We start from the raw sequence: 22,565 nt of genomic DNA, 5'->3' as shown, positions 1-22,565 counted from the left end.
ACCGACACTAATCGTTTCACTTTATGTGCCTTTCACAGACTCAATAATCCTGTTACACAAAGATAAAGATGTGTTCTCCTCTCTGAGCCCCTGGGCTTTTCCTTCACAGGCCTTTTAGCCTTGGTAGACACATAGGTCTGTCCTTGATGGCAGCGTGAGGTAAAGAGTTTTATATGTTTTTCAATGCTGTTAAATAAGATGAACAGACTAGTACATTTTCAGCTCGGCCAGTGACCAAAAAGAGGAAAACTTTTTCCAGTATGAATAATTACTGCCTGCTATGGACTGGACATCCAAAAAAAACTTCCAGACAGGTCACAGAAAGAAGGAACCCTCTCTGGTGTGGAACATGTTGCTAAAAAGATATTTTAAGGTTCAGTGAGGTTTAAAAAAATAGAAGCCAGATGAAGCACTGAGAATTAAAGAGTTATTTAAAAATAAACTTTTTTCCTATGTCACATCTGCATTGAGGCTGAGGGAGTAAGAGAGAGAGAGTGAAACTTCAATGCAAATGGGCAGCTTTTGCAATCTCATACATAAGACCTAAATTATCCAGTAAACACAGACAGAAGCTCTACTTAGTAATTCTAGTTTTTTTAACATTTCTAATTTAAAATGCTAAAGTTGTTTAAGATATGAGCTTCAAATCATTTAATCTATATCGAAACTGGTAAAACAATGTTTCATATGGCATTAAGTAGTTTTTCAAAGATTAAAACAGCATGAGGTCCTAATGATGCACACATCACTTGGCTGTAATTTGGCCAAAGCTTAAACAAAAACCAGCAATCATAAAATTACGTCGGAAAAATTAATCTTTCAGTTGCCTCTAGCCCACAAAAAATATGTTTTTGTTTCTCTAACTTTGATGATGATGATTCAACTACGTGATCCACATTCATTACACTAGAAATGATTCACAAAAAGACCTCTAATCTGCCCAAATGCATATTTCATGATTAAAAAGTCACAAAAAACTAAGAAAACATAGTTTTTCGGTATTGTTTTCATCAACCTTTTCTAATTACCATCTTTAAAGATGTGCATTGGAATAGGCAGCTCAGGGCATGACTAATGACAGTCTCAAGCGGTGCTTTGTATTATCAAAGTTAATGGTCTCCCAGGCTTCAGCGCGACCCTTCCCTCAGATTCTGATTGTTTCGTTGTCTCTCTGCTTTTAGTATGGTCCTCACCAAACTGAATGCAGATCAGTCACATAGCAGACAGTGTGTCACAACAGTCACAAACTAATTCACTGGTGCTAAGACACTTCACCCACTTTCTTTGTATTTCTGGGCATGAATATAAATCTAACTCGATAAGATACAGGAAGTTTAAGTTTGTAGCTGATGTTTTACAGGGAAGTCATTCAGGAGAGTAGATTTTATTTTATTAAAAAAAGACTTTTGGACTGTTTTGGACTGTAGCTGGATTTGGTGAAAAGTGGCTTTTGCCTGTGAAAATTAGACTCATCCGCGGCAAATGCGGTTTCATTCATATAGCAGTTCAGGTTAGAAATGTCCTTAATAATTACAGAGAAAGCTAATTATCATTCACACACACACACATTTTTGAATTTTTATTTATTTTTTGTTCATGCATTTAAAGGGATCATAGAATGATTCTATAGCATATTTGGTGCTGGTCCTTAAGGTCTCTCAATAGGGTGTGTAAAATTGGTTGGGCTGAAAATGGCATATCTACTGTCCTATTCACCCTAATGCAAGCCTGGTTATAAGCCCTAGAATGAAACGACAGGTTCTTTTTCCTTTTATGGTATGATCATGAATATTTTGATTAGCTGTGCGCTGATTGGTTGGTTTACAATGAGCAAAGCTGCTGAGCAAACACGCATCATAGCAACAAGCACTCACTCATTGAAACATCAAATTGTTGATATGGTAGGGTGACCAGAAGTCCTCTTTTTCCCGGACAGGTCCTACTTTTCATACCTAAAAAATGTCTGGGGGGGAATTTCTAATTTGTCTGGGATTTTTGTCGACTACAGTGCAGCAGAACCGAGCTGTCAGATCCGGGGCTGGTCTGGGAACGGAGTGACAGAACATGACCCGGTGACGATATGCTTCCCCCCGCCTACCCAGTAAGGCAGGCAGGGAGAAGCATACCTTTACAGGGTATGCTTCCCTATGCATACCCGGTTGGATTTGGTCGCTCCTTCCCCGGCTGGCTCCGAAGCTGATGGCTTGGTTCAAATGCTCGGTCTGGTCCAGTCAGCTTTGTAATTCTTGTAGAAGTAAACCCAACTGTAGGCTAAACAGCCAAACTGGTGTCTTACATCTACCTCTATTCATGTTCTTGCGCCGTGTATCAGTGGGCTTGTCTGTATGTCAATTTTAGGGCGTGACAAAAGTACAGGCCAGAACCAAATAAGGCAACATCCCAGAGTGTACGTCAATTCTGTGCTTTGTTTGAATTCGCCCATTTTATGGTGGAATTTTAGAATTGTAAGATTTGCAGAGAGAGAAGGAGTCGATGCGGTTGGAACTTCTCTGTACATCCATTTCACCCACTGAACTATCGTTATTCATCTATGACAATGTAAAAAATTTGGTTTTGCATTCTGTGACCCCTTTAAGTTTAGATCCCTTTACTCTGATTCCCAAAAATGAAGCCAAATTAACGATTACTGATAAACGAGTCAATCTGAGTCTAATTTACTCAACAAGTCACTATCCTGTGAAAGTTTCAGAGGATCAGTGAAGAAACTCCAGACATGTCAGTATAAAGTTTTGGAGAAGTAAAAGCAGAATAGGGTATAAATTAAAACCAAGGCATCTCACAAAGATCTGCTCTATCAATAATCCTAAAAAATACCATTTCAGAGAACCTCAGGAACTGTGCAGGAGGTGCAGAGATCTGATGCTCAGGTGGGAGATCTGTTGACAGGACAGCTATTAGTTTCTCCCTCCACAAATCTTGCCTTCAGCAAGAAGGAATCCACAACTGAAAGTAATTCGTAAGATCTTCAGTTTAAAGTTTGTAATTTAGAGGAAACAGCAGGCAGGTCAATCTACCGGTAGTTGTTATGGTCCATTAATACCTACACTTTTTTTGGCATTATGCAAAAAAAAAAAAAGAGGCGCCAGATAACAAAGTCTACAAATCCTCCTGAACACAACTTCTTGGTTAAAAATCATGTTGGTGGTAGCATCTTGATGTGGGGTTGCAGAGATACTGGTATTGGTTGGTGGTAAGATTGATAAAAATAAAATTCCTGCAGGATAAACCTGTTTGGAAAACCTGTTAGAAACATGGAGGAGAATATATATTAACCTCAACAGAATGACTTAGATCAACACTTAATCAAGTTCAGTCTATTCAGGATCTGATGTTATATAATGTAAAATCAGTTAGGAAGTAGTAGTCAATGTTATTGTAAGAGAACAATTTGAAAATAAACTGAAGGGCATTAATACTTTTGTGAGGTACAATATCTGCAATATATATTTAACCTTTGATCTGTGTAGGCATGTATGAGTGTGTATGTGTAAATGTACATATGTTTACATGAAGAAAAAATTATTGAATTGATTACTGGAATTTGGGGAAGGAGGGAAGTTAAGTAGGAATTAGGAAGATAGTTGATTTCATGGATTATAGGAAGAGGTATAATTAAAGTTTAACATTTCACTTCTTCATACCCATCTTCAGACATAAGCACTAAATTATACATAAAACATTATTATATCTGTCATTAATTATCCTTAAAGTTTGCATGAGATACATTTTTTTTACTGAATTGTATAACATTATTTATTCTTTTGTGTGCTATAGTTCAGGCTTCTTACATCACACTTTTTTTTATTACTATTATTTAAACCTGAGTGTATCTAGTTTCCAGTTAACATGATGTTCTTTATTTGTCGATTTGATCATCAGATGAAATAACAATAATCTCATGTAACTTTGACTCAACCCGCATGTCTTCTTAGTCTTTCCAGACCCGTTTTTAAACTAAAGGCATAATGAATTTTGTCCCCTTAAGTAAAACATTCCAAGCAGTTTTACCCTGATAGCCTGTTTTGCTTATGAATATGTTACATATTTCACGTTAATACAATATATTTAACTGCCCAATAAAAGTGTTTTTATGTAAAATTAAAATAAAAATGAGGGGCAGATGTGCCTATTTTCTTTCTTCCTTTTTTACTTTTGGTTTTAGTCTTCATATAGATATATCGTGTTTCAATTTGAAATGAATCATGAAATTAAATTCGAGTCCCACCATTATGTCCATGATACACCTTAGTGGAGCAAAAGGTTTTAATCTACTGGTTCTGAAGACAGATCCTGGGAGAAGAAAAAAAAAGAGGATCATCAAGCCACCCAGTTAGGAAACATGTTTACTGTGCTTCATTGCTTTGTCCAGAACCGAGCAAGTCTTTTTGATCCTATATACAGCCCATGACACCAAGTCTGGGAAGACCCAACAAATTGCTGCCATTAAAAGTAGATCGCTCCACCCAAAATGAGACCAGTGAGCACTCAGAGACCCATCAAGCCTCACGCAATCCAATCAGAACAAAAACAAACATCATGAGCCTCCAGCCCTCATTAGACCATCATCTCCCCAGACCCCCTCTTCAGTTTAAAACACTGCTTGATGACTGAACAAACAAATCCTCAACATCTTTACTGTTTGGTGTTTGGGGTTCTGGGGGCCAGATTAGTAATCATATCTCTGTCCTGTTATTCTATGTCTCAGCAGAGAAGAGGAGGTGTGGGACAGCGGGTTCCAGTTAAAGAAAAGGAGAGGGGCTGGTGGGCTTTCATTGAAAACATAATTGGCATGGCCCCAGTGACACTGTCCATCAGATTGTGCTGTGCTTCTCAGTATGCATTCGCGGGGCCCCTGTGAGGTTTCATTAAACAAGGAGTCGAGGCCTCCGAGGAGATGTTTGTGCAGCCTCAGTGGCTCCACCACACAGCAAGGAGCGCGTCTTCGTAAACGCTGCCTCGCACAGAAACAATTAGCTTTGCAACCGTATCTCATAAAAAGCCTACAGGCTTCTTACATTGTTTTCTTTTTCCTATTGATTATTGTTTTTTCAACAAGCTCATATATTGTATGCCTTTCAAGCTTCAAATCATACATTTTCATAATATATGTTGATATTGTGCAATCACAGTTCCGTATACTAAAGTTGTTGTTTTCTCACCTCAAAATGAAATGCATCAGATCAACTACAAGATAGATAGATAGATAGATAGATAGATAGATAGATAGATAGATAGATAGATAGATAGATAGATAGATAGATAGATAGATAGATAGATAGATAGATAGATAGATAGATAGATAGATAGATAGATAGATAGATAGATAGTGTCATTCCCCTTCCGTTTCCTTCATATTTTCTTGATTTGTGAAAAACAATCGTGGTTTGACTGTAGTCCAAAAGCTTTGAAAAGGCCCCGTTAGCTTGTCCAGACGGACAGGTATCAACAATTTAGATGTTGTTTGAAAACCGTATCGTACTTATCGAAGTTATCTATGTTGGATATAAATTATCTGATGACCAGAATTTTGTATGACAAAAAAGACTAAAATGAGAAATCAGCATGGCCAACACTTTTATGGAATAAAGTTTTCATTTTTTTTTCATTTTCTTTTTCTGACCACGGGTGAGGAATCAAAAATCGAACCCTTTTGCAGGTTAGATGCTTGCTGCTATAGATCTGCAATTTCAGATCTGCAATTGGTAATGTTTCATTATCAATCATCAATCAATGTTTGACTAAAAGTGGTGAGCCAAAACATCATTCTTGGCTGGAAAGGCTGAACTCTAAGGGAATTTGTTTCTCTCTACCTTACCCTGCTGCCCTCACCTGCCTAGATGAATCTGCTAATGGTGGTCCTTAAAAATTTTAAAAACCTTAGACTTTCTTTTCCTCCTCAATTCATCTGGATTGTATCTTTCTACCATCCTAGATTTAATCAACACAATATTGCCGGTCACTGACGATACACTAAAAGAAAGTGGTTTCTACACATCAGCCCAAGGGTAAAGAACGAATTAGTAGCATTTAAATCAAATGATTTCCGACGTCTCTGTAAACAGAAATCCTTCTTTTTTTGACAAACCCAATTTACATAGTAACAGGAAGTACATATGAAGAACTATAAATGCCACATTACTCTGCTGCATAACACTTTGTCTAAATATCAACCATCTAATGATGCTGATTAGGCTAGTTTGTCATTAATTACAACTTTTAAACCCAGACTTTCTGTGGAAAAATCTGAATGTCTCCAAACAAGTTTATATTAGTTCACAGCAAAGGGCAAGAGAATCTATCAAAATCCAAACCAATTGCACAACGGTTACGCTATGACACAAAAAACATGAACAGAGATCCTGTTCTGCATAAAAGATCCAAATCCGTAGTCATGGGCCTCAACAAAGATAATCATCAGAGATATCGAGTGGGAGGATGGAAGAATAGCATGAACCCTAAAACCCAGAAGAATCCACGCTGCCTTATAAGGTCTTCAGTGATGGAGAATGGGCAGACAGGGTTAGGAAGCTAAAAAATGGTGGACAGTACCAGCTTGTCCATGCATGGGAAAAACCTCGCTCTTTGAATGTGGAACAAATGAGCTTATTAAATAATATCACATCCAAAAGAGATTCCAATGAAAGTACCTCACTAGGGTCCCAATGTCTGGATTGAATAAGTCAAAGTAGAGCCAACTTTTCATTGTAAGAAAAAAAAGAGGTAAATATTTTCTCTTAAATTACCCTTAATTCCAGCGTTGAAGTGGCTCTTAGCATTTTCCACTAAGCCCTCCAATCCTGTCCCCCAACACTGCGGCTAACAGCCTTATTCATCTCTAAATAGCACACTTGTAGCTCTCAGTATGCTCATCTGTCCATCAGGTGAAATTTAATAATCATATTTGTGTAACTCGCCCTTATAATTCCCACATACACACACACCCAACAGAAGCTAAATATACACCACTTCAGCTGGCTCCACAAGTCTACTTGTGTCTGCTAGCAATTAGTATAGCAGGTTTGTGCGACTCCATTGTTTGGACTGCTGGCCTCTCGCGGAGATAATGAGGCTTAATCGTTGAGTGACACCATAATTGCCAAGGTGTATGGTGACACGACAACAGACGCAATTACCCTACTTTTGACATCAATGCTCTCATTAAATGATGTCATTGAAACATGATGCTTTGCATACACACCCAGTCACCCTGTCCATTATATACACAGATACATACACATTACAGTGACTAGGCAAGAGGTTTTTCGGTACAGGACAAAAAAAAAAGGATTCACTGGCCTGGTAATCCAAAAAGCGATTGCTTGATGTTTGAGATCAGCATCAGGCATTGTTGATATGTTTTGTGGAAAGTTAATAGAAAATTCTATTACAATATTTATTACAAGCATATGGCACCGTGAACTCAAAATGCCTTTAAACTATCCTTTATTGACTTCATATTGTCCTGCAGTGAACATTTTAGAAAGATCTGATTGATGTAATACCATTTATTTGGTAGGAAATCAAATCCAGTGTAAGGGAAATATTTTCAAGCGCAAAAAATATCTGTTATCACCCAACAGTTTCTGTAAAATACATCTACATTAATACTTTCATCATTTCAATTTGATCCAAGGGTAAAGGTGATTCAGACAAAAATAAGAGAACCAGCCTTTGAAATAAAGATGTGCTGCATCATTCAGTATGAGGGTAAAGGATGCAGGTAGGATGAGGTATAATAAAATATGAGATCTAGTTAAAATCTGACAAGATGGATACAAGATGTAACATTTAGACCAGAAAAAAAAAAAAGATTACTAGAGAAGGCACAGATTAAGCTGGTTAGCTAAATAAGAAGCTGCAGGAGAGCATTAAACTGATAGAGATAAATATATACATGAAAAAAAAAAAACAGAAGTAAGCACAGGGGTGAGAGGCATTGAGCATTGAGGTAACAAGAACTACAAGATTCAAAGTGACAAAGCAGCTCGGAATGAGAAAAACAAAAAAAAAAAATGTATTAAATCCCACAGAAAAAAAACACAAATCATCAAAACAAAAGGCTAAAATAAAAAAATACAAAAGCGTAAACTAAACAGCCCTTCCACTCATTACATGATTACTCCCCAAAATCTGCTGTCAGGGTAATAATTCAACAAAATTAAAACAACTGGAACTGTGACTAATAAGGTTGGATTATGCCCAAACTATGATAGAAACATACTTTCAGGAGACACTAAAAAGTTTATGTTCTGGAACAGAAAAGGACCAAAATAATAAATCAAGAGATTCTTTTAGCTGCGACTAAAAACAAGCCGCTTAGTAGGAGTGAAAAAAATCACCTCATGCCCACTGTGAAATACGGTACTGGGTCTGTAATGCTGTGGGCTTATTTCTTTTGTAAAGGCCTTGGAGAGTTTTGGATTCTTTGAAATAACAGTATATTTTAGAAGCATGAAACTAAAGGACTCTGCCAGACCTCTAAAAATGAGTTGTCCTGGGGTCTTTTAGAACATTTTTGATCCAAAACATATGGGCAAAACAGCACAGAAATGATTCGCTGGAAGAAAAACCTATCCTTTTCAGTTCCCCTCAGATGCCAATCCTTTACAACTAGTTTTTATAATTAGCAGATTATTCATCTGAAAGAAAAAGATTAATTCAATTAGAAGGTCCTGGTACCAGTGGTTGCTAGCTTTGCCAAACCTACAAATATTTGCATAGATTCTGAAACAAAATCTTAGCTTTGTCTCAGTTGTTGGACTCTGCGGACCTTGAACCAGGTAGCGTGACTGCAATATTCATTTCTGTTTTCACTTAAATAGGGCTTAGAAGGGCATTTACAAGGTGCTTTTGCAAAGCGTGGAAAAGTGTTTTTTTATGATGTGTTAGAAGCTGCAGTTATGTTGGTCACCACTTAAAAATATGCAGTAAAAATGTGTCAGGCAAATCACTAATTTACGTTTATTGTCACGCCTATCACCGCTGCTCCGCACTACGAGCTGCAAAAACAGCAAAATGATGCTGGTAAAATTATTATCATTTTAATATTATTAAGTTCCTCTTTTGAACCTACTTATTTTATGCAAACACACACTCTCACATAGACTCACACAACGTGCAGAAGCAGACAAATAGATAACGAGCAAAAGGCCAAACCTATAAATAAACAAAGGAATTTGTAAGGTTGACTTTTGCAAGGGAAGCTATACCAACAAGTAACATTTTAATTAGTTTCAGCTAAGTAGAAACGCTTTCAAGAGAAATAATGACTATAAAAAAAAATCATCTGTCAAAATCTGCTCTTGATAAAATTCTATAGCGTGTGAAATATTTGTCCTATGAAAGCTTTGCAAAGATCCTTCGGTGTCGTAAAACCTGAAGGCAATTAAAAGTGCTCGTTTTTCACCGTCGTTTCTAAATTCTGTAGCAATTAATCTGCCCAATTTGATTATGAACTGCACAAATTAAACAATAAAGACCTGTCTAATGAGGGATTAATTATGGTTAGCAGGAGGGTAGAGGGACTGGAGCAGCAGCCATGCATCAGTGTCTGCTGCAGACAGCACAGGGCCATAAGGAAGACAAAGAGGCTCCTCGTCCATGTGGTCCACTGCTGATAGGGCCCCCTCATCACAGATCAGTAGATCCTCAGCCAAGAGAGCCCATAAAAGGCTGGGCCGTAATTGAAAGTGCCAAAATCAATAGCGCTGACAGGCCTTAATTAAATTAAATATGTCTCCCATAGGAGAGGGGTGAGGCCCAGGGGAAGCAGGGAGTACAAGTCCTGCTGCCTGTGAGAGCTCACTGTAAGAGGACTGCTGAGACATCACCAGTCTGTATGTGCATTACTGAGTGGTAACTTTAAATAACTGAGATATGAGATCAGAGAAGTAGAGATATGTTTTAACGCTGCATGATGGCAAAATACAAAGGGAGTTAGCGTTAACATTATCAGGCTCTTAGTTTTCTTTTTCTTTTTTTTTTAACCAAGCTTTTTTGTGCAAATAATAATAAACCAATTAATATGATTAGCTTGAGAACATGTTTCTTCAGTCCTGGTTACACATTTATCCTGCAGTATTATTATTTTTTTTTCTTTGTTCTTTTTTAACCTTTTTTCTGTGGGTTCCTTCTGCAGCAAAACAGTGGACACATCATACTAAAGTTAGATTAAATTGAGAAAAACTCAAGTTTCATTTCTTGGTGTTGTGTTATGGTTTTACTATTAGATCAACATAAAATAGTGAATTATTATTATTATAATAATTATTAAAATACATCACTCTGCAATAACCCTGTTATTTTTCCCATTTATTCTAATCAGCATTGTTTGCATTGTTGGGGAAAGAAATAAAGCAACAGAAAAACTTAATCACAGCATGATACTGCCACTCCCGTGTTTTTAATAAAGGACTATATCCAGTTACATGTGCAAAACCTTTTCATTTTCAAACATTTTCAAACAGATTTCAGAATATTTCTGTGTTTAATATTTTTAGACATGAATCCCCAAAAGACTAAGAGCAGAGGGAAATTCATGGGAATTTAGACCTATGATGCTGCTGCTCACAAAAGAAACAACTCCTCGTCATTTCAGGCTTTGGCCACATTTAGAAGATTAGGAAGCTTGAGTCAGCAAAAGGTCACCGGCAGTGAGATCTTGTGCGAAGAGGTGAACAAAAGACAGCAGTTGGTAAAGTAAAGAGCCTCAACCCCTCTGGATAAACTTGTAGACAGTTGAGACCTCTGAGATTAGAATGGAGCCAGGTCTGCTAGAGAGCGGTCAGAAAGACATGGGCACACAGCGTCTCAACCTCTAAATTTCTTAGACCCCCCCCTGCCCTTTTTCATCCTGATCTTATCTGCCGTTATTTGCTTTTCTTTGACCAAATACACAAAGTAAAGTCAAGCAGAGCACAATAATAATAATATAGACTTGAATTTTTAGTTAAAAAAATGTTTTTTGTGTGTATTTTTTAACAGAAGGCCAAAGAAGTTCTTACTGTAAATCCTTTTGATTAAATTCAATTACTTTTGAGCAAAGGCTACAGCTACCTCCCATATTTTTTATGTATTTAAAAGGAACATTTAGCAAAAATTATTTCAAAAAATGTTGCGCACTGTTAATAGAAACATTTTCCAAAGTGAAATACAAATAAAGAATCTCTTTTTAATTAGAGTAAAAATAATTTGGAATAGAATTATTCTTGTTTGTCTTCTTCTTTTCATTAGTATTGTTGTTGTTTTTTTATTAGGTATTTACAAAATAACAATAATAATCGGTTTATAGGTTATATATGTGAAGCTTTGTTTCTCTAAATAAATCTGGACATGTTTTCATTAGTCTCACAATTTGTTTTGAATGCTTCACTGTTGCGTTTCAGCGCTCCACTTCATTTAGCCAATCACTGAGCATCTTTTTTAATGACCAATCCCGTGGATGATTAGTTTCCTGCAACTATTGCTTGTTTCGCGCTTATTAAGCATTTAACCCTAATTTGATTTCTAATCAACAAGCGCACTCCGCTCCTGATGCCCCCCTAAAAATGATGGAGTTATTAAAAGCTTCTCCATTAGTTAATCCATCCATTTTAGATATCATATTAGCCAGACCAGTGATTTGCAAATGATTTCAGTGCGCAGGGCTGTTAAATGGCGTGAGAGAAATAAAGGGGGGGAGGTGATAATTTGATTTCACACCAAAAGCTGCACAGTGGGTAGTTGAGATTTCTTTGGCTGAGCGATGAAATGTTGTAAATCTGAAAAAGCAGCATTTTTTATCTGGATTTTACAGAGCAATGGGCGGCGGGCTCGAGAAGTGATAGGGCTGCTGGCACGCTGAAATGATTTTGATTTGGAAGTCAAGCAAGGGTCACAGTATGAGGGATGCTGATCCTATCAGCCTCAGAGAGAGAGACTGATGGTGGAATAATGAAGAGACATGCAGCCTATATGCTGCTGCAAAGCAGGAAAAAAGTGCTGAATTATAATCCAAAGATTAAATTGCCCTGCGTTAATTTATTTTTGCATTTACTGTATCAGATTGCATTATTATAAGAAATACAATGATTTCAATGGATTCGGGGGGGAAAAAAGGTTTTGCATCAAATTGCATAATTTGACCACTGGGGTGCATCAGGACATGTAATTTAGGTTTATATAAATAGGATGAGTTGAACTAAATAAAAAAAAAATATCCGAAAATAAAAGTATTAATAGTAAACAGTAATAACAGGAATTAATAATAGTAAATTAATAGTAAAACTATTTTGTTGTCGGATCGTCCCTTAATTGGTCTTTGATTTAGGAGATATGGCTTCCTGCTCAGCGAGGCATGAGCTTAGAAATGGCTTCATTCAACTCTAAAATGCAAAAAAAAAAATAAAAAATATCCAGTCCTATTGCCTTGAAATAGATTTTTTTTTTTTACTGTTGTTAAAATTATTTAGACCATACCATATGATTAGGATATTCCAGAAGAAAATAATCTCTTGCTGATAATATAATATTGATTAATAAAAAGGGGTCTGATTAAAATATAGAGAACGTTTTTTTGTTATAATGACTTTGGATGTTGGACAGCTCTGAGTGATAAAGCTGCCCTGGGAGGACAGAATAGTGTAACTAAGCATGAGACACAACTTACTTTTTGGCATCTCTGAATGCAAATATTTAGACTAAACAGATTTTTTTTTTTTAATACTATTTTTTTCTCTGCATGTCCACCTCCTAATGCAATCCGCATAAGCTCGCTGTCCGATCAAAAGTGCTGAAATCTAAGATAAGGAATTATTTCTAATTCTATTTTATTCTAGTTATTAGATCAGGGTTAGCACTTGGGTGATAAGGATGTTTTATTATCCATTTATTTATTTCCATAAATGCTTTGTTTTCCAGAGGTGCACATTGTAAACTTGAAACAGGAACCAGATGCTTTAAAAATAATATTCCAACTCATGAGATTAAAATCCATATTAAGCTGATTTTCACCACTCCTCTGAACTGTAACAGTATTAGTGCAGTTTAAAGGTCTGTTGGAGAGATCACCGTGTTTCAAGTTTAAAAACTGTTCAAACAGAGCAGAGCAGTGAAGTTTAGAAACTCGGAATCTCTGAAGGGTTGGATGAAATTCCCACCTTTCCACCTAAATCACATCAGACCTCCTTAACACCGCACATCCTAGGTTCGCAGGCGCGCATACTTCTCTGCAGAGACTCTCCTCAGACAATATCCCCCCCGCTAGTGTGGCGACAGCCGAGCGGAGGCATTTTCCCCCCCTTTCTCTCCTCCTTTGCTTTCCTCTGAAGCGCAGAGGTTTTTATCACCCCCCCATCACCGCAGGGACGCATTCATCTCAGCCCGGGAAAAGGTGAGGGAAGACAAATGGAGAATAAACTTCTGCTTTCTCTGTGCTTTTAACTGACTTAAAGATGTAATAATAATTTAAGTTGGAAAAACTATAAAAAAAAAGGCATTTGTTTTCTGCTTGATTTTAAGTTTTATTTATGTCGGCATGCGCTGTTGTTAAAAGTGAATTTTCTGAGGAAAAAAACAAACATTAATGCTTTTTAATGTCATCCTGTAATGAGCCATGCAGTCACATCGAGAAGAACTGAAAGGACAAAATAGTCGCTTTTAATATCTAATGTTTAATTGTATTTGTCTTTGTACTGTTATTTTTTGTGAACCGTTTTAATATTATTTTAAATCTGTCCCATGCGCAAAAACAGAAGCAAGCAGAAGAAAAATATATTTGACAGCAAAATGGATTAGCCTACATTAAATTATTTATAATATTGTTATTACACATTAGGGATCATATTGTGGAACAAATATAAACCTGATGAGGAGGAATTTCAAAATGTACACGAATCATTTATTTGTATTATTTAATTTTTTTATTGTATGCAAAACTCACCCTTTTAGTGATCTCCTAGGTCATGCAGTTCACATTCAAATGTGATGAGACCTAATAAGCATTTATATTTTTAAACGTATAAAAGTATTTTAAAAATTTATAAATGCTGAAAATATAGACGGTTGTAGGCTACCCCTATTTTTATAAACAAATAATTTGCTACATAAAAGTGCTTTTCTGTATAAACTGGCGCCTACACTGTAAAAATAATTACATCTAAATAAGTCAGTTTTTCTTAAAATAACTGCATTTTTTATTAAGGATTTAAGTGAGACACTTTGCCAATGGAAAAAGACAATTTACAAAATAATAATACTTAAAATAAGAAAAAAACAATAGTATTGTCTTATTTCAAGTGCATAATATCCAGATACCTTATTTTAAAAGTAAAAATATTAATTCCATTGGCAAATAATCTTATTCACCTGCCCAAATTAAGGGTAAATACCCTTAATTTAAGACATTTTTACTCATTTTGAGATCGTCTTTTCAGTGTAAAATTTATTTAATGCTTATATAATTAAGTACTTGAGCAATTCATGCAAGACTTTTAAAGAATGTAGCAGCCAATAGATTTTTTTTATTTCAAATTATAGCTGGACATCACTTCAGGTCCACCTGCCAGACTGACTGACTGGAGCGCATCTTAAGGCTTCAATGGCCCAGAGGCATTGTTGCTTAGTGGCAGCAAAGTGGCCCGCTCCGCCTGATTGCGCTAATTGCTCTGAAACAGGATCCATTATGTATAATTATGGAGACCTTGGGCCGGACTGAAGGCTGCTGCTTTCATCTCTCTGCAGGGGGAAACTCATAAAGAGAAACTCACTAAGAATCACCAAAGTTTCAAAGTTATCGTTTAGTTTTTCATCAGGTCTTCAAAAACCCAAATGTTCTCCCTATGATAAGATATTAACCAAGCATGGGGGGTCAGTGTCCCCGGGTAAAAGTCACTCACTACAAGCAAGAGCAAATATTTAACGTAAAAAGCCTTTTTTTACATCCACATCTCCTTTCATGTGTTTTTACAGTTTACATTGACAGAACTCGCATGAAAAGGGTTGAGACAACTTTGGGAGGAGGCAACAATGGGGCCTTTGTCTGCAGTCCCGGCCCCCTGAGGAGGAATCAAACGCAGTTTATGAAGTTAAAGAAAGGCCTGATGGGCCCTAGAGCCTTTCTCTTATTTAACTCGGCCCTCATTTGTTGCCCCGGGGACTGAAATGAAACGAGATGGTAATGGTGTTCTGTGTGTCTCTCTGGAAAGGCTGGAGTTTGGGATGTGGACTAGGACCAAAGTCCTGCAGCTGCCACATCCAGCCCAAACACTCCCAAGTCTGTATAGTGCAGCTGTTAGGTGCTGCATTTATGAAATCCTTGTTTCTGTGATCATATTTTGGTGATGTAAGAAGATTTAGGAAGATACTTGTTTATTTGAATTCTAGCAGGAGAGGGTAACCTTGACAAGTCGATAAAGCTACACAACAAACACGGAGATTAACATTGCAGGGCAGAAAAATGATCTGTGTTCAGCGGGATGTTTCCTCCAGAACATTAGTAATACTTTTTTTTGTTTAGGTTATCTAATATTTCACGAAACTACTCAGAAATAGCAAAATACTCTTGTTACTCTTAATTGTGTTAAATTATTTAAATGCAAAAACAGTCAGTATGTATATAAATACATGTATGCATATATATACATATATATATATATATATATATATATGGTCATTTAATAGCCTACATGACATTTCTTCTACGAAAAGGATTCTGTTCTGTTCTGTCCGTTTCGTACCCTGCACAGATTGGTTAGAGCGGCCGAATCCACATTAAGAGAAAACGAACTCAAATGTATTTTTTGTTTGTTTCCTATAAAAAGCCCCGTTCTACAGACGAATATCAGTGAAAGTAGGCTATATTGTTTGACTCCTGGAGATCATTTAAGAGTTGTTTATGAATAATCCGCGGTCACAATGTGTAATCGTTTTGACCTCATCAGATAATAGAGTCTAGTAAGAACAAATAGGGACATCAATACATTCTTTCATACAGTGTTCATAATAGAATAACAAGAAAAATAAACTGCTATACAGTAGTTTGTGTAGATTAATGCGAAATGTTTTATTTAATATGTAGGGAATGATACCAGGAAGGAAGGAAATGGTAACGATTGAGATATAAAAGGGCGAATTGATCCCAAGCTTCAAAGTCACCACCCTGCCTGTTGTGTATTAGTGCGAAGGCACACTCCTGCACTAAGGACTGTGTTAAGTGTTTAAGCCCCCAGGCAGGAGGGGAGGGGGGGGGGGGGGGTCAGCTGGATGAGAGACCAGAAGACCTGGGTGCCATTTAAAATCCTTCAGTGTTGTATGTTTGGGAGTTTATGTGTCACAAACCCCCCTTGCATCATCTACTGATACAAAACTGGACAATACACAATACACTACAAGCCTCTCCAAATAGCTAATTATTGACCTTATCTGCTATCTTTATTGCGTTGGAGAACAGGGGCGCCTCACAGCAAATCATAGTGTCACCTTGAATGTCGATGGGAAGCAGGACTTAACCATGAGCGCACCTGGACAAGGCCAGGCTTAATGAGGGTTAATAATCCGAGGAGAGTCACACCAGCGGCCCACTGTCCATCCATCCACGGCCACAGGTTCAGCGCTGATGTGTTTCTCGTGAAACCTTTGCTCCGTGGAATCCTTCAAGCGCTGCGCTCACACCAACCTGTAGGCGCAAAGCCACGCAGCCTCCCATTGCAAGACCCTGATTTAAACAGAGTGCCGAAGCATGTGATCAGTTAAGAAAAGGCACATTTCTCAGGCTGAATGACTCAGTGTCCCTGGGCTAGGGCGAGCAGAGGAAGAGGAGGAGGAGGAGGAGGAGGAGAAAGAGGAGGCGGAACCGCGCTCTCTCGGGTGCGAGCTAAACCTTTTTTTTTTTCCTGCCCAATAGTCTCCTTAAAAGCGCAGCCCTTTGATGCGGGCCGCTGCTGGCGCCTAAGAACAACATAAGTTGTCTGCTCATTAAGGAGGCTGACAAATCGTGACAGATTGTTTATGAGAGGTAATTAGGTACAATACCCTGAGAAGTGATGCAATAGAATAGGCTTTACTTTTCACCCTGTAGGCAAAGATAGATAGATAGATAGATAGATAGATAGATAGATAGATAGATAGATAGATAGATAGATAGATAGATAGATAGATAGATAGATAGATAGATAGATAGATAGATAGATAGATAGATAGATAGATAGATAGATAGATAGATAGATAGATAGATAGATAGATAGATAGATAGATAGATAGATAGATAGATAGATAGATAGATAGATAGATAGATAGATAGATGGGATTGAGAGATAATAAATGCCCATACTCTCCCAAACCTTATGTGAGCAGATTTTAAATGGTAAAGCAATATATTAGAATAGAAACAAACTGCTGATAGGAATTGGGTCTCAGTATAATACTTAACCACAACATGTGGTTATACCAAGGAATTGTAAATAATAGGCTAAATCAACCTACCTCCATTAATATCTCCTGATATATCCAAAAACTGAAAACCTCTGGGGTGAGTTAAAGAGAGGGGAGAGGATTATATTTTTTTCTGGACAATTTGGAGATGTGTGCTTAAACCATGTGAATTATAAGAGAAGAAGACAAAATGCTTTCCTTGTTGCTAAGGATGGCTTTCTCCTATGTTGTGTGCATTATAAACAATCATTATCTCAGCAAGGATTTGTAACGCTCACCAAATTTACCATAATTAAGGTTTATTTTTTCTAATATTGTAATTGCTATGAAAGATTTTCAATTTATTTTCAGAATCAGAATAAAAAATATGTAGAGAACACTACATTAAAGGGAAGCCAAAGCCAATCCTGTCAGTAGGCTGATCTATAATGGCATTTTTCAGCTTTTGTTATCAAGAAAAATACTTCACAAGATTCTAGGACTGGATGATGATTTTACTTTCAATAGCTAAAGCAGTTTGGCAGCAGTGCAACAGACATGTTTGCTTAACCCAGAGGAACTGATTACTGCTGAATACAGCAAATGTTAGTAATTTCTTCTTATCTGTAGATTGTTAACTCATGTATTACTTTTTAAAACCTTTAGGAGGATTTTACTTGTGCGTAAAATGATTACCAGTTTGAATATAAGCAATTTAGTTGATTAAAGTTGGATGTAACTAAAACAGAAACAGTGATTATAATCAATCTGAAGAAGCGGAAGAAATATTGTTGCTTAAAAACTAACAGTTTATTTTAGCTGTGTATAAAAAGCATTTTTTTTTTATTCTGAATTATAATTAGAACTAAAGCGCCATTTGGGAGTGCTTACTCTTGATGAAACCACGGATAATTAAGAGTTTGTTTTGTTTATATATATTTGAAGTTTGTTATTGCTTAATTTCCCTTGCTTTCTTTTTTTCCCTCAGTCGGCCCGGCCCCCTGTCCCCGTTGATTGGTCGCCTCCCTCTCCACGCCTGCTTTATCATCCAGCTCTGCGCTCCTATCCGGCCGCATAAACATGAGGATACCGTCCCTTTAACGCAACTCTTACCACTGCTCACAGTCAGGGTTTAGACAAGTTTTTCCTTCTTTTTCCCTGTTTTTTTGTGCCAGTCGGGACCTGTATGGCCCCATCGATCGCCATGTCAGCACTGAGCGCCGGTGTGAAAAGCGAAGACCTCTCCCCCCGCTCCCCCAGAGGCGACATGCAGACCAGCCTGAGCCCCGCAGAGGAGACCGAGAAGCCCAAAGTCGCGATCCTGCCGTTCAGCGTGGAGGCGCTGATGGCTGATCGGAAGCCCAGCAGAGAGCTGCCATCTCCGGACGGCGCAGCCGGGACGTCCCATGCGCTGAAGGGGACGCGGATGAGCGCCTTCGCTGGTTTGGATGCTTCCGTTCCGGCTTTGCAGATGAGCTCTGCGTTTTCTGTGGGAGAAATCATGAACATTTCCGAGGACGTGCTGATAAAACCCGAGAGCCCGGATAGTCAGGAGAGGACTTCATGGATGCAGAGTCCACGTTTTTCTCCAACCCCTCCAAGTAAGTCCTATTTAAAGTGCTTGTTAGATAAATTACGCATGGATATATTTTAAATTCAGATTCAACATTTAGCTGTTTAAAACCTGAATATGTCAAAAAAGCTTTTCATCTATTAAGATGTAGCTAAACCGTTTTTTAAATTGTGTTCTTGCAGGACGTTTGAGTCCTCCTGCATGTCCGCTGCGTAAACACAAGACGAACAGAAAGCCCCGGACCCCGTTCACCACGTCCCAGCTGCTGGCGCTGGAGAGAAAGTTCCGCCAGAAGCAGTACCTCTCCATCGCGGAGCGCGCAGAGTTCTCCAGCTCCCTCAACCTGACAGAGACACAGGTCAAAATCTGGTTCCAGAACAGAAGAGCCAAGGCCAAGCGCCTCCAGGAGGCAGAGTTGGAAAAACTGAAAATGGCAGCGAAGCCCATGTTGCCTCCCGCGTTCGGGATCTCCTTCCCTCTCGGCGCGCACGTCCCGGCTTCCTACGCGGGATCGCATCCGTTCCAGAGGCACTCGCTGCCGGTGTCTCCAGTGGGACTGTACGCAGCTCATGTGGGATACAGCATGTACCACCTGGCTTGACAGTAGAGACGCCAAAAGAGGGGAGTAGGACTACCTTTTTCAAAAAGAGATCGGACCCATTTTGGACCAGTGATGTAATAAGCATCCAAGGGGGGAGGTCAGCGGTGCGTCTGGTCAGGCTAGGGTGGGAGCAAGGCTTCCAAACGGACCCACTCTCCTGTCCATACCTGGCCAGTAATGTTCCACTCTGCAAAAAACGTGTTTCATTAGGTCTCACATGTGATATACAAAAATCTGAGGATCAAAACCGTTTTTGTTGTTTTTGCAGTTGTGGAAGATGACCTGTTGATCTTGAAGTCAAGTATTGACACTTAACAGGGCGTCCATGACAGCCAGGTGAGAAATGACAGGATTTTTTTTTTTCAGAGATCAAGGTGTAGCCTCACATTTCTTTGCTGGGAACCAACAAACTTTCATCCACAAGTTGATATCAAACCAAACTAAGAAATCCACACTTTGGCAGTTTTTTTCTTTTTCTTATTTGATCTTTTTTTTATCTTTACATAAATGCACAACCACAGCATGTCAATCAGAAGCCTGGAGAACCACAGCATCTGTTTTTGTTTGTTTGTTCGTTTCTTCAATAACAGCACTGTCTGTTGTCGGATTGATTCCCTTATTTTGGAAGGGAAAACGTGTACTGTAAAGTAATGTATATTTGAAAAAAATATCCTCATTTATATTCTGAATATATTTGTGACATAACTTAACAATAAATTGTTTATTCTTTTTTTCCATAAAGTTTGTCACTCTAAATGACCTTTGTTCACCTTAACAGGAGAAAATCTTCCATAAATCGATTTAAAATCTATTTTAGAGAGATTCAATAGAAAGATATACACACTATAGGGGTTACAGGTTGTAAAGAGGAGATTGATTTGATTAAAAAAACGTAAAAGGCAAAGGTTAAATACGTCTAAACATAAAAAAGTCGGAGACGTTGTTCCACCAAACCTCACTTATAGACTCGCCACATTATATATATATATATATATATATATATATATATATATATATATATATATATATATATATATATATATATATATATATATATATATATATATATAAGACTAGTATATATATATATAGTATATTCTATGCAAAAATAGATGCAGTGTGCAGATATATTTTTCTTTTTTTTTAGGGGGAGATCTTTTTCAATAAAAAGTCAAACATTCTGGAAAATGCTGATAAAACAGCAATAAATTTTAAAAAAAGATAGTAAAACTTATTCTAAGATAAAACCAATGCACATTTAATCCATTATCTATCATAGGGTCTCTGTTTGCTGACACATCAAGTTTGCATTGGATTATAAAGGTATCCTAATCTGGGGGTAAAGGTTTTTTTTTTGTTTGTTTTTTTGCGGATTATAGGTTATGGTGACTTTGAGATAAAATAAAATGATGTCCTGTGGGCTCTCAATCTGACTGAGAGAGGAAAAAAAATAACATGGAAATGGTGTTTTTTATTTATTTTTTTAATGCATTTAGTTTGCTGCTCATAGATTCAAAGCCAATAGAAAAATTGATCCATTCCGATCTAATACCAGTTAACCGATGCATCTCTATTGAAGTCTCAGCTTCCCCCGTGTTGCTTTTTGCTTCGAAACATCTAACACAGATTCTTATGGCGCCAGGAGGAAGCATGAAAATGGTGGGGGGTGTAGTGGACAATCACTTTTTCTGACTTCAGACCAGATACATCATGAAAATGGCCTCTTTGGTGGAAATTGCTCGTGAACAATCCACTGTGACTGTAATTACGCGCGTTTAGGGTGTAAAGTGAGCCCTATGACTCTTCATTAGACATGACTCTTCATAACGACTGAAGGGTTTTTGTTTGTTTGTTTTCTTTGTCAATCCTTGGACCCATACAGAAAACATCGGAACATAAACGTTTAAACTCATTTTGGAACTTGGAAAAAGAAAAGAGGGATCAGATATGAGGCAGGGTGTGGGGGGGATCCGCGGCGCTTTTAAAGGCTTTCTACGGACTTTCCTGTCATTCAGTCAGGGGTTAAACTGGAGTAAAATAATTGCTGTAATGAGCAAAGGCAATCTGCCGCAGACAGAGGCCGGCTCCAGAGAGGCTGTAGCTCCAGGCAAGGCGGAACTTTTATCATTCCTAAAATGTCAACGGGGGACTGGGACGGGCAACACTTTCTGCGCTGTGATTTCCTCCAGAAAGAGCAGCCAAAGCAATCCCTCTTCACTCATTCAGGTAGGCTGACATCCTTTTATATATATTTCATGATTATCTTTACTCTTTGGATCAGAGAGCAGGTATGCGCAATAGCGCGCAGGTATGAATTAATACATAATCCCCGACAATAAGTTTGAATCACACGGATGGACGCTCCTTCTGAAAAGAGCAGAGACTTGACACAAAGGAGCCAAAGGGGAGCAGTCCTCTCTCCTGAAGCCTTTCATTCCTTTGTCCCCCACTGCTCTCTATCCGGCCAGGGGCCAAACACAAAACAAAAAGGCGCTTGTTTATCCCGTCGAAAAGATCACAGGAGGTTCTTCTGACTCCGTAGTAAAACCTCTTGATCCCCAAAGGAGGCAAATAGGTTATTATCCTGGATAAATGATTGTGAAAAGGAGAGGCCTTTTTAGCCTATGAATGGAGGGGAAATTATGGACAATTTTTACTTAAACAAATCTTAAAAGATAATATTTTATATTTTCTTTTTTTTTAATCTAGAAAAGGAAAGACACGATTGAAGGAGCCGAAGATTAAAGCACTGGAGCTTTTATTTAACCCTCTCTCCATGTCTTCATTTTTGGCGCATCAGGTTTTGCGCAGAAAAACCGCAAATGCTCCACGAAGTGTGTGACATAATAACAGCATAACAGCCTATTAAGAAGCAATAGGTAGATAATAAATCAAAACAACTCATATCAATAAAAAATAATAAAAATAAAGAATTGGTACATATTTTTACCTTAATATAAACGGGTATATGTTTTTAAATTTATT

The 22,565-nt window shown here is 37.7% G+C and overlaps 1 protein-coding gene across 1 annotated transcript; it reads left to right on the top strand.

Annotated features, from left to right (window-relative positions):
- Nucleotides 1-18,592: 18,592 nt before the first annotated feature.
- On the top strand, nt 18,593-20,318 carry msx1a (muscle segment homeobox 1a). Its single transcript, XM_038280021.1, has 2 exons — nt 18,593-19,007; nt 19,162-20,318. The coding sequence occupies exons 1-2, from the start codon at nt 18,593-18,595 to the stop codon at nt 19,578-19,580; spliced, it is 834 nt and encodes a 277-aa protein (XP_038135949.1). The 3' UTR covers nt 19,581-20,318.
- Nucleotides 20,319-22,565: the final 2,247 nt, after the last annotated feature.

Source organism: Cyprinodon tularosa, unplaced genomic scaffold, assembly GCF_016077235.1.
Source record: "Cyprinodon tularosa strain WSP-4 unplaced genomic scaffold, ASM1607723v1 ctg155, whole genome shotgun sequence".
Lineage (NCBI taxonomy): Eukaryota > Metazoa > Chordata > Actinopteri > Cyprinodontiformes > Cyprinodontidae > Cyprinodon > Cyprinodon tularosa.
Note: the sequence above shows the minus strand (reverse complement) of the source record. Positions and strands in the feature narration are given on the sequence as shown.